Source organism: Periplaneta americana, chromosome 16, assembly GCF_040183065.1.
Source record: "Periplaneta americana isolate PAMFEO1 chromosome 16, P.americana_PAMFEO1_priV1, whole genome shotgun sequence".
NCBI lineage: Eukaryota > Metazoa > Arthropoda > Insecta > Blattodea > Blattidae > Periplaneta > Periplaneta americana.
In genome coordinates, this window is record NC_091132.1 from 7364181 (window position 1) to 7389448 (window position 25268).

A 25268-nucleotide genomic window follows, 5' to 3' on the forward strand; every position below is an offset into this window, starting at 1 on the left:
TTTTTGACTTGTTCTATATTCTAGCTGTAAGCATATATGAATACCATGGAATGTTACTAAATACAATACAATACAATTTCATGACGCAAACGGCAAAAGAATGGTTTGTTTCACTGTGTTTCCATCGTCATACATTCCATCAACTTTCGTGCTAGAATCTGTAGAGGTTCACCATTACCTAGAATTCCAATAATTGTAGAAATTTCTGTCACATAGGAGGATACGTCATCAGAAGCTGCCTCTTCGTTTTCTCTTGTTGTTTCATTCAATATTTCTGGGAGCAATTCCACTAACACATTTATTATTACAATGGAACACGAATCTTTTATATTTGTTGGTAACTGTCCAAGTATATATAGCAGTTTGATCAACATCTTCACTTGTACTCGTGTTGGCAAACACTTAAGTTGCGGAATAATTTCTTCCTTAAAAATAAACAAGCATTTGTAAGGTTACATAAAACAAGAAAAGAAAACAATGTTAACTGCACACCAATAATACACAATATTAGGCCTGGCTCTGGGCAAGCAGAACCAACTTTTGTCCTCAGTATTCTAGAACATGTCAGAAACTTCCCACATAATTAAGAGCTGAGGCATTTACAGCACAGAGCTTTTATTATATATAAATCTTATAGCTTATTGTACACAGGTCCTACCTTTAAAATAAAGCCCAAGTTCCTGATGGTGTAATCCAAACACGACAATGTGCATTCATCATCCTGGATTCCTTTGTTCTTTATCGCAAATAGAAACAGCAGAACAGAATTGGCAAATAAATGCATCTGCGACACTGGACCGCCCATCTGCTTGGTGAAGAGAGTCATTTCTGCCATTCTTCGAACTAAGTTTTGCCATTCAGAGGCAGTACAGAGTGGTAAAAGCTTTAAAGAGAACAAGCCATAGCATGAGAATGATTACACCATGTTTGATAGGAAAACTATTTACTTCATGACATGACATTTCAACAAATTTAAGTCACTACTGCAATCATTCTTTCACATAATTTCCAATTGGCCCTGCTAGATGGTGTTTTAAATCCAAAATAGTAGGCCGAAATACTCCAGAGAATTTAAGATGTTCTGAAGATTTTCTTTTTTTTTTTTTTAAGGCTATGGATCGGTAAAATAGTGAAAAAGTTCACAAAAAAAATAATAAAAGAAAAAAATACAATAAATAATAATGAAATGTAATTTTTTGTTTAAAAAATGGTTTAATGATTCACCTTCCATAATCTGTAATTTGTCCGCTCTACATAACTTTTAAGTCCCTTAAAATTAAAGTTCAAGGTAATGGCGCATGGGTATGGTCACAACATGTTTTTATTTATCAGTCATTTTCTGAACTTTCTGATTTCAAGCACATTTTAGACTTCAACATACAGTAGTCTCGATTATCAGAGTTAATGTGGACCAAGATTACCTTGGATAAGCAAAAACTCAGATAAAACGGATGGTTACTGAAAAACTGTGTTTTGATTAGAAATTAGACAAACTCTTTAGCTAACACACTAAACAGAATGAATAATTCAAAACCAAGCTCTCAGACTCATTACTGGTGGAATCAAAACAACTCCAATAGATTCTATGAGATTCCTCACTAATATTAACAGCATCAAAATGACAATAGAAGAAAAAGCACTGATTCAATATGAAAAACTTATCAATTACCAGGAAACAATTGGCATTCATACAGTCCTCTCTGTAGATTGAAAACTCAAAAAAAGTTTCATATCCATTGTTCAAGAATTAAAACAGAAAATCAATATCCCGAATTTAAAAGAAAACCTACAAATTAAACCAAACCCTTTAACTCTATTAAATATAGAATATAATCTAAATTTAACAGAATAAATACTAAAATCAGAAGTAAACACTGAAATACTAAAAACAATTATCTTTAGAGACAATTAATATTAGGTACCCTCCACAAAACTGGCTTCATTTATACACTGACGGATCCTTGATCTCCAGAGAACAAGGTGCCGGTGCACGTGTTACGTGCTGTCTCTTCTCACTTTATAGAGCTCTTGGATATGGAACAACAAGCTTTGATGGAGAAATCGTTGCAATAAGTGAAAGTCTCACGAATCTTCTATGCCACATCAATAAATTTAAAAATGCAGTTATATTGTCAGACTCCAAAGCAGCTATTCTATCAATAGTCTCTAAACACACACCTTCATCTCAAACAGCAGAAATAACTAAAATGCTCTCTCAATTAATATCACTCAATAAAAGAATTGTATTCCAATGGATACCATCCCATTGTGAAATCCTGGGAAACGAGAATGCGGATGCTTTAGCAAAGAAGGGCAGCACTGCTACTTACAGACCTGTTACTAAATCTACGTATTACTCTGTGAAGAGATTTATTAAATCTACATACTTAGACTTCAACAAACAAAATTTGATAACACAATCACAAGGGAAAAAATGGAACTCCCTGCATCAAAATCCACAGTTACTTCCCGATTTACCACGAAAATCGTCTGTAGCTGCATTTAGATTGGCAACAGGCCATGATTGTATGGCCAAACACCTGCATAGAAATGGAATATATCAGTCCCCTAACTGCCCATTGTGCAACTCAAACCAAGAAATGGATTCGGAACACCTCAAAATCTGTGCTTCAGTGGCTGGCCATGATAATATCTTTGAAAAATATTGGAGTGCAAGAGGTCAAATGACTTTACTGTCAAACGCCTGGCATTAGAAAACAACAACAACAACAACATGGACTATAAGCATTTAAGAAAGCAACTAACATGCAATACTGTACAGTACTGATGGAAACATTTACAGTAATTTCTTTTCTTTCTTAATTTTTTTTTTTGTGGATTGGACTTGGATAACACGGAAACCTCAGTTAATCAAACTCAGATAATCGAAACTACTGTACTCTAGTGAATAAAGTTTTTCTTCAAATGGCCTGAAATTTTGCACAGAAGTTCATAAATATGTTATAAATAAACTACTTATTATTCTACTTACAACATTGCAACATCAAGTATTGTTGAAGTTTCAATGGTTAAAAAAAATTAAAAACTAGAATGTTAAATATTTTTCCTCAAAAACCTGCTTCCTAAATGCAAAAAGGATATGAGAGGTTTCTTATTCACGTATAAGAAGTAGATGAAAACGGTTAAAAAAAAAATATTTGAATTAAGAAAATCAGAGCAACATTTACATGATGTTAATTAATACAATAAAAACTAAATAACTTAAAAATTACTCAAGATATCGGAATGAAAACTTGTATGATGTTGTTGTTTTCTAATGCCAGGCATTTGACAATAAAGCCATTTGACCTCTTGCACTCCAATATTTTTCAAAGATATTATCATGGCCAGCCACTGAAGCACAGATTTTGAGGTGTTCCGAATCCATTTCTTGGTTTGAGTTGCACAATGGGCAGTTAGGGGACTGATATATTCCAATTCTATGTAGGTGCTTGGCCAAACAATCATGGCCTGTTGCCAATCTAAATGCAGCTACAGACGATTTTCGTGGTAAATCGGGAATTAACTGTGGATTTTGATGCAGAGAGTTCCATTTTTTCCCTTGAGATTGTGTTATCAAATTTTGTTTGTTGAAGTCTAGTCTAAGTATGCAGATTTAATAAATCATTTCACAGAGTAATACGTAGATTTAGTAACAGGTCTGTAAGTAGCAGTGCTGCCCTTCTTTGCTAAAGCATCCGCATTCTCGTTTCCCAGGATTCCACAATGGAATGGTATCCATTGGAATACAATTCTTTTATTGAGTGATATTAATTGAGAGACCATTTTAGTTATTTCTGCTGTTTGAGATGAAGGTGTGTGTTTAGAGACTATTTATAGAATAGCTGCTATGTATGATGTATGTCCATATGATCTGTAAATTGTGAAAAAAATTTCAGTTTCAGATGACTCATAATGTAGAAGTTTCAAATTTCAAAGATCCATTGCCTTAATCTGATGCTGGAACACATTATTTCTTTATGAAAGACCAATAATTGCAGTCTGCTAAACGTATCATAATATTAAAATAAATATTTTTCTTCCCATTCTTCAAAATTTTAGTTTCAATGTTTTGTACTTCCGACATTTTGCTTATAGATCAGTATAGTAGTGAACATTATTTTCCTGTAAAGGATTAAACGTGAATTTACCTTCGACAAAGAGAAGAGAAGTAGGTCTTCTTTACTGTCTATATCTTTAAATAATTCAATGGCTTTTCCATTCATCTCATCATTGAAACAATCGTTCTGCATCACATCCAATAAGAACGTATCTACGCTGTAGGTTCCTGGTGACCACTCCCTATCAAACTTACACCAAAGTTGACTGAAGTAGCTCTTATTAAGAGAACTTAAAAATCCATCAAGTTTAGTCTGCAGCCATTTCACTTCCTTATCTGAAAAGAAATATTATTTCAATACAAATCTCTGTATTATAACATATACTAACCTTAGAACTGGAAAAAGTCTGTTATGTTTTGGAACAGAATAGTGACAGTGTTTCGGATATATTTGGGGTAGTCTCAGCAGCAAATTTTGTGAGAATTGATGGTTTAAAGACTATTATGGTATAATTCATAAGGCATTTTGATGCAAGTTTTTTTTTTAATAACCGTGTTTTTGATTATAGTTGTCCACAAGCATTTATGGTTGCCAAGGTCACACACTTTCCCTTCTTCTTACTGCAAACTTACTCACCCTCCTGCCACCCTAATGGGCTGGGGACCGGTTTTACTGTAAAAATCTGAACTTCCTACACTGCAAAAACAAAACCCTAATTCAGTATCTTGTCTAAGCTTGTGCTGTGCTCTTCTGTGTTATGTGTTTAGCTGAGAGTTGTCTAAACTAGTGCTGTGATATTCTGTTTTATATATGTAGACACTTTTTCAAGCATTTAATAACCTGTGGCCGAGATATTAGTCTCTCTGCCTTGCACTGTGGCGACCCGGGTTCGATCCCCATCTGGATGGTGAACAAAGTGGGCGCGAGGATTTTTTATCGGAGTTCTCCCATTTCCCCTCATCATTGTCATTCCACCAATGTTCCATAATCACTGTCACTATGCGAGATCCTAAGCCAGGTGTCCAGAACAAATAAAAAGAAGCCTGAAAGTTGTACAATTTGTGTTTAATAAAGACTATTATGCTTCGAGTATGCTTCACAGTCTAAATATGCGTAGTCAGATAAAAGAGATCATTTTTTATGTTTACAAATATGTTTAATATCTTTCTAGCAGTGAGTCATCCACTATTTCTTCCACGTACAATAAAACTCAGAGTTATGGCAACAGCTTTTAGTGTTAGTTTAAACATTTTAAGAAATGTTTGTATTGACGCGATTGAGTCCCTACAAAATGATCCATGCCCACCTTTCCGTTCTCCTAACTGTCTCATGATTCATTTTCCATTTCATAGTCTCGTCCATCATCTAATTTTCCTCTTGATCGTCCCTTCAATCAGTTTACTAGGCATATTATTAATCTCGTCAATCTTTTTTTTTCTTTTCTTCATTTCACCTATCGTTGTTTCTTCATTAATTTTTCTCTGATCAAATTAATTCAGTTCTGATTGTCCTTTCAGCTATTTCCCTATTAAAATGTTCTCAGCAATCTGTTATTTCATGCCGTTTCGTCTGTCGTTCTACCCTAATAGTTCCGGATTTTATTTTCCTTCCCATTGCCTTACATCTTTTTTTATCATCTCTTGTCACTTTCCTCCCAATCATTTAATCACTCCTGATCGTCCTATCAGTTACTTTCTCCTGATTATCTCGTGTTACTACAACACTATTTCATAAGCCTTCTTTCACAATTGACGAGACGATCGCTAGTAAATTATAAACGACCTATAGGCCTTGATGGAACTGAGACGATCAAGAATGAATGGACGAGATGAGCACAAGGAGACTGATGAGATTATTTTTTGCAGTGTAACTTGCAAAGGGAAAAGTTCGTGAGGAGGGTGGGTAAGCGGCCGAAACTATGTACGACCTTGAACACTTCAGAAGTCTGTGTTCCACTATAGTTGTGTTTACAATTCATTTGCCATAGTTCAATAAATATTACACAAAATAATTTTTTTAAATAGTGTAATTCAATAAAAAACTTCTTACGTCATTCTGAACACTGAGAGTGCAAACAGCTCTTTCTAGCGCTGCTGACTGGCTTTAATGTTAGCTGTGTCAGGAAACAGAACTGAATGATTTCTTAATATTCAACTACTATTTACGTTTTACAAACAAACAAACAAACCAACAATGTTTTTTTTTTCCGCATTATTATTCGAGTTACGCTATTTCGCAATTCAAAAGTGCGTTTTTTTGGGGTTATGAGAAGAAGTGCAAAGAAATACTACAAAAAAATTGGCAAAATGAAAACAATTCACGTTATCGCATAATGTGAATTTCACGGATCTCTGTCTATGGGTAGTGTCAATACAATTATCCATAATGTGGGGTATTCCAAAAGTTTGTGCCAAATGGGTCCCTCGAAACCTAGGGTCCATAAAGAACAAAGAAGAATCATCTGTTCAGAGTCACTTGCTCATTATGAGGCCGATGATAATCATTTCTCATCCAATATTGTTATAAGGGGATGAAACACAGATACGTCATGGGACAAAGGGGCAATCCATGGAGTGGCACTTCACAAATTCTCGTCAAAAGGAAAGTTTAAGACAGTATTCTCATCTGACAAGATCATGGTCACAGTCTTGTGTGTCTGAAGGAGCGATTCTGATAGACAAATTGGTTTAATGGTGAAATAAATACAGTAAAATCTCATTTTAATGTTCTTGTTTTTAAGGAATAATTTCTTAAGTCCCAGCCAAATCACAATAATAATAATGTAATTAATTCCCACTCTTAAGGAAACTGGTTTAAGGAAAATCCCACTTTTAAAGAATACTTTTCAAGTGGATTTTCTGACAATGAAACACGAAATATTGAATCGACTTTCAATAATCAATATGTACCAGCATAATCAATTCGATAGTGGCAGCATTATTCTTTACAGTTTTTTATGGTCTTGCTTTGCATTGCTTTTGCAGAGTGGTTTGCTTCGCTTGCTTTGTTTTCGAGAGTTTTGTGGATCCTGTTTCCAAGTTTTTATTAGCTTATGCTGTTTATGCATCGTTATAATGGTGACTAAATGGAAGAAATTAACTATTGGATGGAAAGTGAAAATAATTAAGAATGTCGAGGCTAATCCTCAAATAACACTATTGCAGATAACAAAAAAAGCATGGTTTGCCAATTACTTCATTTTTTTTTTACTGGCTTTTAAGGAACCCGGAGGTTCATTGCCGCCCTCACATAAGCCCGCTATTGGTCCTTATCTTGAGCAAGATTAATCCAGTCTCTATCATCATATCCCACTTCCCTAAAATCCATTTTAATATTATCTTTCCATCTATGTCTCAGGCTCCCCAAAGGTCTTTTTTCCTCCGGCCTCCCAACTAACACTCTATATGAATTTCTGGACTCGCCCATATGTGCTACATGCCCTGCCCATCTCAAACGTCTGGATTTAATGTTCCTAATTATGTCAGGTGAACAATACAATGCGCCAACTACTTCATTATAGGGGAATAATAAAGAAGAAATTTTCAATGTCAAGTTTCAGTGTGGTTTGAGTTCAACCAGTTTTAATTCCGGAATGTTTATCTTTAGGACTCATACTCATGTATGTACTACACTACTTTCCAACCCAGATATAATCCCCCAGAGACCAAGGAAAACAGCAGTTGCAGCCTTCAGACTATTGACAAATCATGACTGTCTAGCAAGTCATCTCTACAGAATAGGTATCTCAGCTTCACCCATATGTGTCCTGTGTAACGATCCAGCAGAAATGAATGAAGACCTGTGAAGCATTAAGATCAGAAGAAACTACAGTTCAAAAGTATTGGAAAGCACGACTGCTAATGGCTTCATTGCCAAGTGCAAGGCACTAGACAACAACAACATAATGAAATATATTGCAAATTATAATTGTAGGCCTAATTAAATGATTATAATGTTTGGTATATAACACACACATTAGTTCTAGTTATTTTAGCCTTTTCTTTCCATTTTATATAAATCTTTTTAAGGAAAATGCCTATTTAAAGAAACAAAAAAGAAATCCCTCAGAGATTCGTTAAAAAGGAGTTCTACTGTAACCAGGGACTTTAACCTCTTCCCTTACTATTTATTTTACCAGTTTTGTGAAAAAAAGTGTCATATTTTTTATTTTCGTAAAGAGGTCATTTAATATTGCAGAATCACTGTACATCACTAATTTTCTTACATACTTAAAAATCACTATGAAGTAGACAATGGGACTCAAACAAGTTAACTCGGGTTAATAAATTTTGACACATGTTAGCAACCCGAGTTAACTCGGGATAATAAGGGAAGTGGTTAATGGTGTGTCCTATGTCCAGAATAAAAATAAAAAAAATTATTTGCTCATTTCTATAAATTATTTTAAAAATTCCATATTCATTTTTTCAAAACTCTGTCCAACCTGTGTTCAACGTCATTGTCAATGTTGCCTGGAGTCTCTTATTGGGTTGTACTGAAACAAAAACGATAATGCTACAGTATGTATTAGGTCTTCTACAGTACCTTTATTCTTTAGTCTCTTCGGAAGTTGGTTTATTATAGATAGGATTCAAACAATGTATCATGAACTTTTTCTGAATAGGTCAGGGTGTAACATGACATTATTTTTCCAGACTTTATCAATAATTCAAAGGAAAGAAAAAGTGTGAAAAAATTTTAAGTTTAGGCCTTGTATCATCATCATCCAAACACGTATAAGACCCAAGGCCTGTTACGATCTCAGTGAGTCATTCTCGGTCCACCTTTTTTTTTTTGGACAGCCTAAAGATCTCTTTCCTCGGGGGGTATTGAAGCATGGCTTTTGGAAGTCTATTCTGATTCATTCGTTGGACATAGTTTTTCCACTGCAGCTGGTACTTGTTTATAAACTGTGAGGCATAATTAGTTGAAATACATGAAAGGAATAAAATCAGTTGTGTTACAAAGTGAATTAATTCAAGGGTTTTTCCTCAACCCAATATGAGCAAATGCTGGGTAACTTTCAGTGTTGGACCCCGGACTCATTTCACCGGCATTATCACCTTTATCTCATTCAGATGCTAAATAACCTAAGCTGTTGATAAAGCGTCGTAAAATAACCTACTAAAATAAAAAAAATAAATAATTCAAATGTGTAGTAGCGTTAAGTTATTAACACAGTATCATCACTGTCCTGGATTCCTGATGAGAGAATCTGGCAACCCTGACTGTAACCAGTTAGACTAAGTTTTTTCACACCTTCCCCTATGCTGAATCTAGTTACCTTCTTGCCCTAAGTGCAGATTAACAAATGAATCAGAAGAGATTTTATTAATTTTATAGACGAGTCTAATAATTACTTAAAACTTTTACATGGCACTTACCTTCAATCTCTTTGGTATCTAAAAAATCATTCACCATCCGCCTTACAATAGCAAGAGTTTCTTCACACACTGACACGGCACCAGAACAAAATGTCAACAAAGTCCACCTGCTGGTTTCCAAGACTTGGGCTAATATCATGAGGAGGAGGCAGTGTGGTATGTTGATAACATGTTTTATCGTTCCATTTATAAACAACTGAAAAAAAAAATGAATTTATATTATTTATTTATTTCCACCGGTGGAGTTAAGACTATCAGGCCTTCTCTTCTACACTACCAGAAATGCAAATACAACTACAAAAAATTATGAGTTAAGGAAAATTTTTCTGAGTTTTTAGCCTTTCACAGTGATTGTGTTCAGAAGTAGATTTTTGTGTATTCCACATGCAGTGTGAGCTAACTACTGGGGTCAAATGAGATATCTGAAAAAAACATGGAAATATAAAATAATGTAAATATATGTAGCAGAGAAAGACAGTACATAAAATTTGAGATGAATAAAACTTTTTGATAATATTTTATATGATCCTCGAAACATCACATCAAAACAAAGAATGGAAGTTAAACTCAAGTTTAATCAACTAGCTTGGCTATTGAATAGGAGCTCTCAACTATTCTTGTAAAAACATCAGAGAGAGAGAATTGAGCCTCGATATAACAATTTTCTGGGGAGCAGAAAATTTGTATTGTATTGTATTGTATTTATTAACATTCCATGGTATTCATACATTGCTTTACAGCTAGAATATGGAACAAGTCAAAAAACTTAATACTATTATAAAGTCTTAATTTATAGTCACAGTCTAGATGAAACATATATACAGACGAGATTTACAATATAGTCTACTAGTACAACACATAGTTTTAGTATCAATTTCATGAAGTGTTACTGAATGTCATGAATTCACTTACAGAATAGAAGGCGTGAGAAATTAGGTACTTCTTTAATTTGGCCCTAAATAATCTCATGTTTTGAGTTTCATTTTTTATATCGATAGGGAGGCTATTAAAAATTTTTACTGCCATATAACGCACTCCTTTTTGATATCATGATAGACTTGCCGATGGAGTATGAAAGTCATTTTTTTGACGTGTATTTATGCTATGAACTGTTGAATTAGTTACAAAGTTTTCACGATTACATACGAGGAAGACTATTAATGAAGAGATATACTGACAAGCCATGGGCATTATTTGTAGTTTTTTGAAAATAGTCCTACAAGATTCCCTAGATTTGGCACCTACTATTATTCTAATTACTCTTTTTTGTAATAGAAATATACTGTTACTATCTGTGGAATTTCCCCAGAATATTATTCCAAAACTCATTATCGAGTGGAAGTATGCAAAGTATATTGTTTTTAAGGTATTGAAATTTACTATCTTTTGCATAGTTCTAATAGCAAAATAAGCTGAATTTAGTTTGGGGGTAATTTCTTTAATATGATTTTTCCAATTTAACACATTATCGATTTTTAAGCCAAGAAATTTGGTTGTCATTGTTTCTAATAGGGATCTGTTGTTAATTATTGTGCTAGAAATTTGCGAGGTTGAATTTGGACAGGATTTAAATTGAATTATGTTAGTTTTGTTACAATTTAATACTAATTTATTGACGAGAACCAGTCACATATTTTGAAGACAATTTCCTCTGCTGAATATTGGAATGTGTTGGAGTAATTGGCCGTAATTACTATACTTGTGTCATCTGCAAATAATATGGGATGACCTACATCTTTTATTAGGGGGGCAAGATCATTTATAAACACTAGAAAAAGTAGGGGACCTAATATTGATCCTTGAGGAATTCCTGTATTGTTATAACAAAGTTATTGTTGTATTCAGAGGTTATGAAATTCCATATTTATATTCTGAAAGAGAATATATTAGAAATAAGTATAAAACAACATTACATACTATGAAATAACGTTTACTCGTCATTTGATTTCCCTACTTGACATGCAAATTCATTTAACATTCAGACATGTTTTCTGAAAGAAATTGGTAATTGTGCTTTGTCTTTGGTTTGAAGTTTTCAGTAACAAATATGTTTCTTGCTGCTGTGAGCACAATCAGATGTTCCGGTGATATACTAGACACATTAAACCACTTCATAGCAGCAATGTCAACATCTTCTGCTGCTGCAGTTTCTTAAACACATATGTTAAGAATTATTTTTACCATTTGCTGCGACTATGTCCTCTTAGTTTCTTCCGGTTCTTTATTGATTATTCTAAATTACTAAATGCAGCTAATTTAATCTCAAAACTAATTTGTTTTCGTGTTACATCTGCCATCATTAACAACTAACACTCAAGGTACAGTCCGATTATTTAGTCCTATGAAAGAGGGGAAATAATAGGAGTAGTGGGGAGAGCTCCGGAGTAGATATAAGGGAGAGCGGTCGGTAAAGGAATGCAGTACAGCTTAACTGTACTGGAAACACAACACTCTATTGCATGCGTGACATCCGATAGCTCCGAAGGCGAGTCACTAAACCAAACACCCCTTGGCGTAACTAAAGGGACTTGCCTGACCCAGGCGCACATCTCCGACAACTGTCAGGACTGTACTGTACCAGAGGCAGGAACCATAAACGCATATACTGTCCAGACTCACGCATCCTTGAAGCAGGTAGAGAAAAAAAAAAAAACGCACACACACAGATATCAGCATTGGTAGTGGCAGCAGCAATGTAAAAGAGATACTGACCAAGTTTATGGACTCTCATACTTCAGCAATGGGCTTTTTGTTCAACCTTGAAGAATCCTATTTCTGTGTCCTCCATGAGGTACAGAATCTTCAATTCTATGAAAGGATGTTCCATACGTTCAGTGGCATAGCTTCAAGCAGTTGGAATTTACTCCTCTCGCATTTGAGCACTAGGCCTATCTATTTTGTAGTGCTACACACATACATACATACAAAGTCTGCATGTGGGTTCTCCTTCAAAAAGCTCCATTTTCAGATAACATGTCCTAAATTGTCCCTGGCCAGTAATTAATCCAACTGCTCACCTTAGCTTTCTTGTACAAGACTTTATGTGAGAGATGGTTAGGTTCAGATCACTTTTTCTGATGTTCTCTTATAGCAATGAATTTTCAGACCGATTCAGGATCAATGTACGAGCAGTTTCTTATTTGCTTTTTCATTTCCTTCTATGGCCTGCATTCACCTCAACTTCACACATTTGTTGCGAAACTGGACCATGAGTTTTTGGAGGCAGTCCCATACCAATTTCGAATTGAATTGGTAGTAATATAATGCAAGAATGTAATATTAATACTTTCGTGCTTTTTAATTAACTTACATGCAACAGCTCCAGCCACAACAGCAATTGCGACCACCTTCTTTGATTAAGGCTTTCATACAATGCTGGTATTAAGCATTTCTCAACAAACACAGTACTTTCAACAACATTATGATTTGTAAGTGCAGTAATCTGAAACAGAGATATCAAGTACATATTTCACTGATATGAGCAGGGTGGATTGATTTAAATCAAGCGATTTTTTTAATCTTTCATTTAAACCATTTTTTAGTTTTTACACATGTATTTTGAATATATAAACATTTATTCTGCGAGGTCAATGAAACTTGAGCCACTAAAACTTTTAAATTTTTTAAGTATATTAGAGACCATTGTTGGGACATTCTGAGTTACAGTTAACCTACTAACTGCTGGCAGTTTGAGCTTGTAACTGTACCAGCAAAGTTATCTCATGTTTGCTTGCTTAAATCTGTACAGTTTTAGTTTTGTTTTGCTACAATGTCTAATGTAGGAAGGAAAAAAAGGTCCTATATGGGGAGATTATATAAAACTTTCAACAAACAGTGGCATAGTTTCCAAAGCAAAATGTAAAATAGGCTCGGTTTAGAAATTCAAGGTTTAGTAACAAAAATGAAATTTCATCTTCTCAAATGGAATAATTTGATCAGTTTTCATCTATTTGTGGCTGAGGTGTATTGCTGTCTTTTAACATATGTTCTATTATTTCTATTGTTTCACACATGGATATGTTTGTGAGTGAAAAGAATGGTGATGTCAAATGTTGCTAGTGTTGAATTGTCGGGTGTGTGTTTGCCCTTGATGTAGTTGACTAGGTCTGTGTTGTTCTTGACTGCAGTGTGATTGGTGAATTGTATGTTCTTTCTGATGACGTTTTCCATGTATTTAGCTAGCTTGTATGCTGGTGCAGACATGTAATTAACTAGGAATCTCATTGGTATATTAGACTTGTGTTTTAGGTTGAGCAATCAGTTGAAGAGTTTTTGGTTTCATTTGTTTCAAGTATGGTTTTTTTAACTTAAAACTGGAAAAAGTGTAACTCCTGTTTGGTCGTTTGTGTGATTTGTTATTAACAATATCTTGTCTTACTTACTTACTTACTTACAAATGGCTTTTAAGGAACCCGAAGGTTCATTGCCGCCCTCACATAAGCCCGCCATCGGTCCCTATCCTGTGCAAGATTAATCCAGTCTCTATCATCATATTCCACCTCCCTCAAATCTATTTTAATATTATCCTCCCATCTACGTCTCGGCCTCCCTAAAGGTCTTTTTCTCTCCAGTCTCCCAACTAACACTCTATATGCATTTCTGGATTCGCCCATACGTGCTACATGCCCTGCCCATCTCAAACGTCTGGATTTAATGTTCCTAATTATGTCAGGTGAAGAATACAATGCGTGCAGTTCTGCGTTGTGTAACTTTCTCCATTCTCCTGTAATCATCCCGCACAATATCTTGTCTACTTCAATAAACCCAATTAAAAAATAATAATTAAAAGTACTTAAGTAGAAAATTTTTATTGAAATAAAAAAAAATCACTGATTTTGAATTTAATTTAAAAAAATCATTTTTTTCCATCCTAATATGCAGAGAAGAAAAGTTACTGTAATGTTAAAATACACTATTGACATAGGACTACATTTAACTCCGTGAATAATATGGCACAACTTCTGCCCACCACCTGTGACAAAAATAGGTCCAAATTTAAATTGTTATGTCGTTACAAATATGTGCAATGTTCTCTTTACTCCCCATGTGTGGAAACTGATGTAATATTTACGAGTGTGCTGCTACATTTGACTCAGTCTTTCTCTTCAATCATGACTGCAACATGACTGTGTGTGGTATTGTTTTAAAGCTTTGGATGAAATCTGTTCAAATATATGAAGAAGAATATTTTGCAGTGGTATGAACTGAACATTTTTAAAATTGTTTCTTGTGAACCGGTGGACACTTTGACAATATTGTGGTTTATCTGGAAAACCGTGAGTGCATGGTATCGTTTTAAAGCTCTGGATGAGATCTGTTCAAATATATGAAGAAGAATATTTTGCAGTGGTATGAACTGAACATTTTAAAAATTGTTTCTTGTGAACCGGTGGACACTTTGACAATATTGTGGTTTATCTGGAAAACCGTGAGTGCATGGTATCGTTTTAAAGCTCTGGATGAGATCTGTTCAAATATATGAAGAAGAATATTTCGCAGTGGTATGAACTGAACATTTTAAAAATTGTTTCTTGTGAACCAGTGGACACTTTGACAATATTGTGGTTTATCTGGAAAACCGTGAGTGCATGGTATCGTTTTAAAGCTCTGGATGAGATCTGTTCAAATATATGAAGAAGAATATTTTGCAGTGGTGTGAACTGAACATTTTAAAAATTGTTTCTTGTGAACCGGTGGACACTTTGACAATATTGTGGTTTATCTGGAAAATCATGAGTGCATGGTATCGTTTTAAAGCTCTGGATGAGATCTGTTCAAATATATGAAGAAGAATATTTCGCAGTGGTATGAACTGAACATTTTAAAAATTGTTTCTTGTGAACCGGTGGACACTTTGACAATATTGTGGTTTATCTGGAAAACCGTGAGTGCATGGTATTGTTTTAAAGCTCTGGATAAGATCTGTTCAAATATATGAAGAAGAATATTTTGCAGTGGTGTGAACTGAACATTTTAAAAATTGTTTCTTGTGAACCGGCGGACACTTTGACAATATTGTGGTTTATCTGGAAAACCGTGAGTGCATGGTATTGTTTTAAAGCTCTGGATGAGATCTGTTCAAATATATGAAGAAGAATATTTTGCAGTGGTATGAACTGAACATTTTAAAAATTGTTTCTTGTGAACCGGCGGACACTTTGACAATATTGTGGTTTATCTGGAAAACCGTGAGTGCATGGTATTGTTTTAAAGCTCTGGATGAGATCTGTTCAAATATATGAAGAAGAATATTTTGCAGTGGTGTGAACTGAACATTTTAAAAATTGTTTCTTGTGAACCGGCGGACACTTTGACATTATCACGGTTTATCTGGAAAACTGTGAGGGCAAAATGACTGTGCACGGTATCATTTTAAAGCTCTGGAAGAGATCTGTTCAAATATATGAAGAACACTTCGCAGTGGTTTCAACGGAACATTTTAAACATTTTTCTCGCGCAAAGAAGCATAAATCGATATAAACAACTTCAGAGCAAGTTGCCTGTCATGGCCTCCCAAATGTATAGTTTGTTTACAACGTCACTGGTCATAGACCTGTTTTGACTACAACAAATTAAAAATCCCATTCTGAAACCATAATATATTATTGTTATTATTATTAGTTTTGCCATCAGGTCATCAACATCGAAGACGACCAACAACAAGCAACATCTCCACATTACTTGAACACTGGAAACAGGTCAAATGACCTAACTGCAGAAGTTTATGATGAATATTATTATCATTGTTGCTATTATTATTATTACTGTCATTATTAATAGTGTGGTTTAAATGCGAATAGTAAAGGGCTTTATTTGTATATATCAAAACACAGACTGTCACACTAACCTTTGTGCAGATCATGTTGAAATTCTGCGTCTCAGGTAAGTTATTTTGCAGAAATATGACTCTCAAACTTAAATACAATAAAAAAGTGAGTAAAATTTCATGATGTGAAACCGATATTAAAATGGCAATTTCTTTCACGAAACACCCATCAAAACAGAAGAAGGTTTAACACCAAAATCATCAATTTTTATTAAAAATAATAAAGTCCTTATCAATATAAAATATTTCCGAGCTTGTACCTTCAGCAACAAACACTGATCTCTTGCTGTATTAGGTCTAAAAATACTTACAAGAATCAAGAAGTTTGACTTTTCAACATCAGTAAAACCATTACCGACTGCATCATTTAACAGGCATGTGACTGTAGATATCTTCTCGTTTCTTGAACTTGTTATATTGTCGGCATCAAAAACACTGCAGACAGGAGCTAAACATTCCAGAAGCTCAACCATCAAAGGAATCTGTTTAGAGTTTGTCAGTGCTTCGTTTATTGCCTTGGTCACGACTTCTATTGGAGACTGAATGCAAAGGCATAAGAACTCTGAAAAGAACTGACATGAAAATGGCTATTAAAACACTGCAAGACCTCCATTTGCTTGCTCAACTCACTCGAGCCTAATATGATCGAGCATACCACGCTTGTAATGGACATCTGATTGGCATATCCTATTGCCACTATCAAATCTACCCCAATACTGTCTCTAACATTAACTTTCAACGGAACTTTGTTAGTTAAGTTTGAATTATTATACACTTCATCAACTATTATACAAACAACAGAAGTATAGTATAACATGTATATTTTTTAAATACATTAGGCCCACCATTTCGTCAGACGCTCTGCACTTAGACTTATTTAATAATGATTCATTAAGGCAATGGATTGGTGAAAATAGTGAAAAAAAATCTTCAAAAAACAAAAATTTTGCTTTCACTATCTGTAGTTTATTCGCCCCTTTGTCACTAAGCCCCAACATATGGAGCTGGGCAGTTGAAGGTGAATACATCATTATTGTGATATGGGTGATTTTATTTATTGGTTGTTTTCTCAACTTCTATTTTTGGCACATTTTAGACTTCAAAATAATCTAGTGAACAGAGTTCTTCTTCAAATGGCCTGATATTTTGCACAGATACATATAGATACATATTCTACTCTTTGCCATTTAGAAGCTCAGAAAACAGAAATATGAACAAATCATCATATTAAGATTATTACATTTGATTTTTAATTTTAAATATTTCACATTATTTTACATAATATTAACAACAGCCAAATGAGATATGCCAATAACTGTAACAAAGAGTAAAACACATTTGGGTAGTTGAAGGTTTTTCAAAAAGAAGAGACCTACAAGAAAACACTCTACCAGTATCTGGTTTAGGAGTAACCCAAGTACATGCCCTCGCCCCCAAATTCAAATCTACTCACAATGAACCTTGGAATGGATTTTTAAGAATTTTGAGAACAGAAAAGGAGTAGAATGATTTCAAGGGTAAAATTGTTCCGGGGCCGGATATCGATCCCGAGACCTTTGGCTTAGCGCTAGAGCTAGGTAGAGCATTGGTGTGCTAAACCAAAGGTCCCGGGATCGATAACTGGCTCCGGAACAATTTTTCCCTAGAAATAATTCAAGTCTGCTTCACAGAGAGCTTTACCTGAAAGGTAGATTGCAGAAAAGGAGTAGGCCTACTGGTCTTTTATATGTATTGGAAATAACCTCCTTCAACATAACTACAAGAGTCATTTTAGTCTTATATAAGCAGTTGAAAGTGAAAGCCTGATAATAAATTACAATTTGAGGATTTTTAAAATTGTGGAATAAGATCAACAACTGACAGTAAAGTTGTAATTTATTAAACTTGCAATTAAAAAAAGTGGACATTCCTTGAAATCATAATTGGAGCAAGATATAAGAAGTAACCCTCAAACCTTGTTACAAACCTCGGCTTATCACTGAACTAGATACTATAACGCTCTTTTTCCATTTGTACTAGTCTTTCATTCTTTTCGTTTTTCAGATGTTGCCTCTACTGTTACTTCTATTGTGATGAAGTCTAGCATAAGATTTTACAACTAGATGGTGTACTCAAATTAATCATTCAATGTGATTTCCAATAAAGACCAATTAGTCTTCTTATTAAAGAAGAGTAATTGCATTTCAAAGATTTAAAACATAAATTATCTTACAGCTAAAATATCAAAACTATTTTTCTCATGGTCATTATTGGGGGGGGGGGGGATTTTAGCATAGCCTACTGTGTTTGCATATTTTATTCCTTAGTTGCAAATCATGCTACCATTACATAAATGCCTTTCAAGTTAATTACAACCAAACAAAGATTTTATAGTGCATACATGCTGATATGCATATTTCAGCTTTTAGTGTATATAAAAGCATATCTTGTTATTTTTTAGCAATCTGGTGCTAATACTTCAGTTTGTTACGTTGACAAGTCAGAGATACTTTGAAAGTGTGTAGTGTACATTATATTTTGAAACAGTTTAGCTGGAAGAAAATGGATTAATTTTCAATTAGTTTTATCAACAATGCCTAACGAAAAGTGTGCCACAAGTGTAACTGTTTAAACAGGAAGTTGAAGGAAACCACTTTAACAACTGATGGTGTCTCATTATCAGTGGCGGCTGGTGCTTCAAAATTTTGTTCGTTTACTTTCTTACTACAAAATATTAGGCTTATCATGCTACAGTCGTAAAAACTTGCAAAAACTCACCTATTTATTTCCACAATGTTTTCCCATAAGTCTCTTCGTAGTGTCATCAGAGCGTATCTGTTCATAAATGAAAGGAATATTCGCACTGAACTTTCAGTTATTTATGGCACTGACGAGTTCAGAAACATTTCAGGCTGTCTCTCTAATGGAAATTTTCAGAGACAATTCATGTTCAACTTTCGGCGAGTGTACACAATTACTAGAAATGTTACTAACAATCCCTTGACGACTTCAGAGGCTGAAAGGTGTTTTCCTACTCTCCTCCGAACAAAACACAAGGAAAACAGGACAAAGATTTTCTTATTTCATAACCACTGAAACTTCTCGTACACGTCAGAATTGAATTTTCTGTTAAACGACCTGGTTTTCGTTTTCACGCACTGTGAAATTTCAAGTTCGATGTCGATCTACCAAGACGCTTAATCTCACACTTCTCTTCTAAGCTGTGCGATGAAAATGAATGTTCTATTAAAGGTTTAATTATTCATCTTAACTAGGGTCTATTTAATATAGTAGAATAACACAAACAACACAATATATTAAAACAGCTTCTTACGGGCCACCACGTGCTCTCAACCAATTTGACTCAAGTACAGCAGTGAAACGGAAAGCAAAAACACCAATAAAATACGAGCTCACCCTCTACCCTAAAAAAAAAAATCTTGTTTCTGCGCCTAACTGCAGTTGCAGGGCGGGCATGTTCTGTCTCGGATTCATTCATTGTCACTCATCAGCTACTGCCATCTGTTTCCATTTTCAAAGCTCCTTTATCTCCCTGTTCGTTTATCAACAACTTAAACTCCACAGTGGACAACACACCTCTCATCCCCTCGCCCCGAAGAGATACCCAAGATCAAGTCAGTCTCCATAAGAAGTACGGTCGTTTACTTTGGCAAGTCAACGATTATAGTTGGATGAGAAACTCACTACAGTTGATCATCATACCAATCGTGTACTTAAGACCACAATAATTTAACTTGTATTTTAAACCAAAATATCCGTAATTTTTTTTTTGGTGTAGCGCAAACGTGCTACAACCTTAAGGAACCGCGCCTGCTCAATATTCTTATGTATAACAGAAAAACCATTAATAATAATAATAAATTGCTTAAAGTTTCTTTTTAACAGTGCATATTTTGTTATTTTTAATGCATATATCCTAGTTTTTTATGTGCATATGTGCACTCTATTTTGTCGTTTTTTTAGTGCATATGAATACTTCCCTTAGTCGTCATAACTTCCTCCATAAAGGCTTACTCATATGACGAAAGGATAAATTAATACGTAACTCACCTTGTCTTTCTTCTCCATTACATTTATGGCCTTGTTGAACGTTTCTGTCATTACCACATGGAAATTGTTTGTCGTAAGTTTCATATCACATCCAAACGTCTGCAAATACCACTTAACAATATCCACTTGATGTTCCAATGGAAGGTGTTTAATGGAATCCAGTGCCACAAGCTTCAATTTTTCTTGACATTCACTGGGAAGTGAAGAATCAAGTGCTTGTATAACGTTCTCGAGAATAAGCTTGACGTCTTCATATTCTGCTAAATGCAAATTATTTCTAAGACAATCGAAATATCTGTCATTAGATATGTCTTCATTCAGCCTAAGTAGAGCTTTAAACCATTTTTTTTGTGATTTTGACTTGCGTGAAACATGTTTAATAATTGATTCCATATCAGCTTCCCTTATTTCATCATCTTCACCTTTTGGTTTTATTGCCATAGCTGAGAGCATGGACATTAACTCTGGCACCAAAGGAAATTTTGTTTCTCTGTCTTCTATGTTCTTTAACTCTTCTACACAGAGATACATTGCTTCACCTACAATATTCTGCAAAGTTCTTATATGTCCTTCTTCTTCAGTTGAACATTCTGTCCAGAACATCCACATGTCCACCGTGATAGCACGACAATTTGCTTTGCAAACAAATAACAATTCATTAACAAAATTATCCAAAGTTACCGCTTCACTTTCTTCCACATCAACCAGTTCTGGTAAAGATAACTCATAAACGTCTGGTTTAACTGTCTTTTGGTCCAGTGGATTCAGGTACAATTTCAAACAGTTCACAACTAATGACATAATATATCTCATAGTGAGGCCAGCAAACTTAAACAGCTCTTCAAGTTTAGCTTGACGTAACTCCTTGAAATCTGATTTGACAAAAATTCGTAAAATTTTTTTGAAATATGTGAATAATTTTGATTTTGCACACTTCTTTTCTGCATCTTGATATGGATCAAGGTGTATAAATTTACAGTACATTGCCCTACAAAGTTGTTCAACTAATGGAAGAACTTTAAATGGTTGTATGGAATTTATTTTGGCAATCGCTGTATCAAGTAGCTCCTCAGTAAGAGACAGCGGACAATAAACTATAGTTTCAGACAAATATTTTTGTAGGGAAAGCCTCCACACCAATTCTATCAACAAATCTTTGCTTAAAGTAGGGGCACAATCAACAATGTGTCCACAGTTGATGTCATCAACAAGTTTATCATGAACCCCGAGACGTGTGTTCAGAAGAAGAAACATGTGAATCCTCCTTAGGCGCTGATCCTGGTCAGCATCTGTTACATCTCCTAACTGTAGTCCTCCACTTGTGATACTCTTGGATAAAGCATCAACAACAGCCGTAATCTTCACTTCGTCACCTGAAAAATAAGATTTGTGTCATTTCATGTCAGATGAGCAAGTTTCAAGTTCTTATGTTTTTGAAATTTAGCGATTTTAGAAGTCATATGGTAGGATGCAAAAAATACCAATTCACGGAGGCCTTTCTTCAATACAGTGTCAGAGCTATCATAAACTTTTAATTTTTGCTTAAAAACAGCTTGAAGATTCTTTATTTTGCTCCACTGAGTTTCTCTCAAGCAAACATTCTCATGTGGGCAGATAAAAAGTTATAATTTTTTTTCCACAATGTTAACAATGTTGTTGTTGTTTTCTAATGCCAGGCGTTTGACAACAAAGTCATTTGACCTCTCGCACTCCAATATTTTTCAAAGATATTATCATGGCTGCAAAAGGGTGTCTGTCAGATACAGGGGGGAGAGCCATTAATCCTTCCCATTGAAGGCTTTAATGAACCAACCTGGACAAATACCCAATGTCCCATCCCTACCTTCCCGAGGTGCAGCTGTTAGTAAGCATAATTTTACGAGCTGAACTAAAGGGAGGGGCTACTCATCAATTAGCACTGGTCAGCTTGATGAGTTAATGACTGAATTTGGTATAATTTTCCTCTATCCAATACCTAATTCCCTCTTTACCCTTTCCTATCCAGTCCTCTGACTGAACTCTTACTTTCTTCGACCCCGACGGCATTAGAGCATTCGAGGCCTAGGGGTTCATTTCCCTTTCCTTCTCCTCTTTCTACTTTTCTGTTCCTAGTGCTGACCTGCTATGGCACTAAAATCGTCCTCCAGTGGCTTAAGGAGGGAAAGCTGGTGATCAACAAGATCTCCCAGCTAGGTCCAGTGGACCCGTCGACCAACAGCAGGTGTGGTCCTCCAGACATTCTGGGGGTTGTGTGTGAATGAAGTAGCCACCAAAACGTTAAAATATGGTGTTCACTTAAATCGGCTACAACTTGCCATTTAACTCCAATATGAAATGTTAACAATGTTAAAACAAGTGTTTATACAAATTTTGGTCACTCGAACGCAATTACTAGGAACGTCCAGAAAGTAAGTTTCCCTGGGTTCGTTTACAGAAAGAAAACACAATTTCATGGAAAGATTTATTAGAACAGATACAGCAATTGTTGAGCTATTTTTCAACATATTTTCCAGCCGGAATTGAGATATTTGTCATACTGTGAAACCAACAGAGAGGTGCAGAGGCTGTCACAAACTGATTCCGATCCCAAGTGGCAGACTTCTACGACAAAGAGATACAAAAGTTGATCCCATGTATGACAAATGTCTCAATTCTGGTGGGGAATATGTTGAAAAATGGCTTAACAATTGCTGTATCTGCTCCAACAAATCTTGCCAAAAAATTGTGTTTTCTTTCTGTAAACGATCCCAAGGAAACTTACATTCTGGACGATCCTAGTAATTGCTCTCGAGTGGTCAGAATTTGTATAGTCACTTTTTTTTATATTATTAACATGGTGGAAGAAGAAAAATTAACTTTATCTACCCCATGAGAATGTTTGACAATATGTCAATAATAAGAAAACGCTGAAAATTTAATTAAAATAATATCTATAATTATATTTTGTAATGTATGTGTCCTGAACCTCTACTGTGGGAAGATGGCCTGGCCGATCCTTAATATATAATTATGTTGGATGCTTGTCAGTGACATAGGGGTACACTAAGACAAGTTAACTTATTAATCTTTTGTATAAGAAATAGGCCTAGCTATCCCCTCACCAACTAATCTAAACCTATCACTGAACTCTGGACTATCTCGAACACAAAAATCGGTCCTAACCATAAAATTCTAACAATACAATTCTATCATAATAGAAAGCACCAGGATTAATCCATCGATGAGAATGGTACATCACTTGGAACATGAATTCCTAGTATGCTTACACATCATCAATGACAGCGAAGCAGCGAGGAATGCATGCACATGTGCTATGTTGAACTGCAGGTGAGTGCGTGCAATAATGGTTCAAGTCGCTGTACGGATTCCAGACTTACACAATAAAATATAATTTTCAGTTTTTTTTTATGACTGTCCATATTAAACTGACAATGTTCATAGATTACAGTTCCGCATAGTACACAACATACCATAATGAATAATTAGCAAAGCAACGTTTTTAGTAGGACTTGTGGTCCATCCCAAACCTCGACATCCACCCTCTGAGCGCGAGTCTTTATATATTAGTACTAAAAATTCAGTTTGGAAACATACTAACCAAACCTATAGATAACTAGCAAACTGAGTCCCATAGTTATCAATACCAAGCAGACACACTGTAATCTAGTAATTTGGTAAGATTATTTAGGACCAAATTCAAGAAGTAGGCCTACCTCATTTCTCATGTCTTCTATTCTGTAGGCCTAAGTGAATTTATGACATTCAACAACGCTTCATGAATATTTCTGAATTGTATTAACTTATTGATACTAAACATTTGTGTTGTACCAGTATATTGTAAAACTCTTCTATATATATTTCAACTACATTGTGACTATAATTAAGACTTTATAGTACTAACTTATTAAGATTTTGGTTGAACGAGAATCCGCTCAATCCTCGTTTCACCTACTAGTTAACTGGTCAGGATAACCTAAATTATCCCAACTACCGAACTAGCAATAGGTCACTAATTATCCGCATTAGATGCAGTGTATTGTTTGAGAAACTAGAGCATAAGTTATTCTCTGTGATGGTTGATATGTCTATGTTGTAATGAAAAAAACAAAATTCTACACATACCGGCTTCCAGTGACAAATTCTGGAGGTCACCTATTGAATTCTGCAAACTAATCAATGTCCCTTGAACTACAGCGAATTCTTCGTTGAATTCCATTTTATCATAGCAAAATTGATTTATCTACCGCAAGCAAAAATACATTAACAATAACAAAGAACGTCAAACAATTTGTACACAAATTTAAAACCCACTGACCAGTGTTGCCAACGCATAAATTGTATCCCCGTCAGTCCAACACCGGGAAATCAGTCAGAATCCGTCGAAATAAAAAAGACCCACTCAATAAATCTATATACAAATAAAAAGCAAATTTTAACACAATTTACTTACCAATCTTGATTAAAATAATAATTCGTCAACCTCCGACTTGATTACTAGAAATCTGAAACAGGAGATTCTTTAACATGGTACGGTACAGATAGGGCTGTTCAAATAAAACGTAACATCTCCCAAAAATTAAACAATTAAAATGAGAGCAGCTAAAAAAGTAAAAAAACTATATACATCTAAATTCCGCCAGAAAATCCGTCACCCGTCAAAGTCATTCTTTTCCCGTCCGCTACGTTGAAATTCTGTCAGTTGTGACGGAATTTCCGTCCAGTTGGCTACACTGCCAACAAGAAACTTTCTGTCCTTCGACAACAAAAATTATTTCCGGATTAAAGCATGCGCAAACGTTTTCTTCTATTGGCTAAGTTCAAATCTGTTCAAGTACCGGGTTTTTCAAATCGTTCAGAATACCAGCAGTACTGTTTAAATTGACAATTATTGCTGTATGGCTGCCGCATCTATGGCTGAAGTGCCGGTCTTCCATCTAGGTCGCTCAG

At 35.0% G+C, this 25268-nt stretch overlaps 1 protein-coding gene across 2 annotated transcripts; it reads right to left on the reverse strand.

The window, feature by feature from the left end:
• On the reverse strand, positions 1-24948 carry LOC138691147 (uncharacterized). 2 transcript variants are annotated; one of them, XM_069812891.1, is made up of 8 exons: positions 24444-24626; positions 20322-21694; positions 16583-16843; positions 12756-12887; positions 9446-9641; positions 4152-4396; positions 659-883; positions 1-425 (listed from the first exon to the last, which is right to left on the reverse strand). In XM_069812891.1, the coding sequence occupies exons 1-8, from the start codon at positions 24535-24537 to the stop codon at positions 111-113; spliced, it is 2841 nt and encodes a 946-aa protein (XP_069668992.1). In that variant the 5' UTR covers positions 24538-24626; the 3' UTR covers positions 1-110. The 2 variants fall into 2 exon arrangements, with proteins under 2 accessions (XP_069668992.1, XP_069668993.1); XM_069812892.1 differs by lacking the exon at positions 24444-24626 and adding an exon at positions 24772-24948 and having other exon boundaries at positions 2-425.
• Between the last annotated feature and the right edge of the window lie 320 nt (positions 24949-25268).

Coding starts and splice junctions, on each gene's coding strand:
- LOC138691147 (XM_069812891.1), bottom strand. CDS start 24,537: ATGGAATTCAACGAAGAATTCGCTGTAGTTCAAGGGACATTGATTAGT. Junction 16,844..20,321: donor TAATGGAGAAGAAAGACAAG/GTGAGTTACGTA, acceptor TTTTCATGTCAG/TTCTTTTCAGAGTTCTTATG. Junction 12,888..16,582: donor AGTCAAACTTCTTGATTCTT/GTAAGTATTTTT, acceptor TCTCTGTTTCAG/ATTACTGCACTTACAAATCA.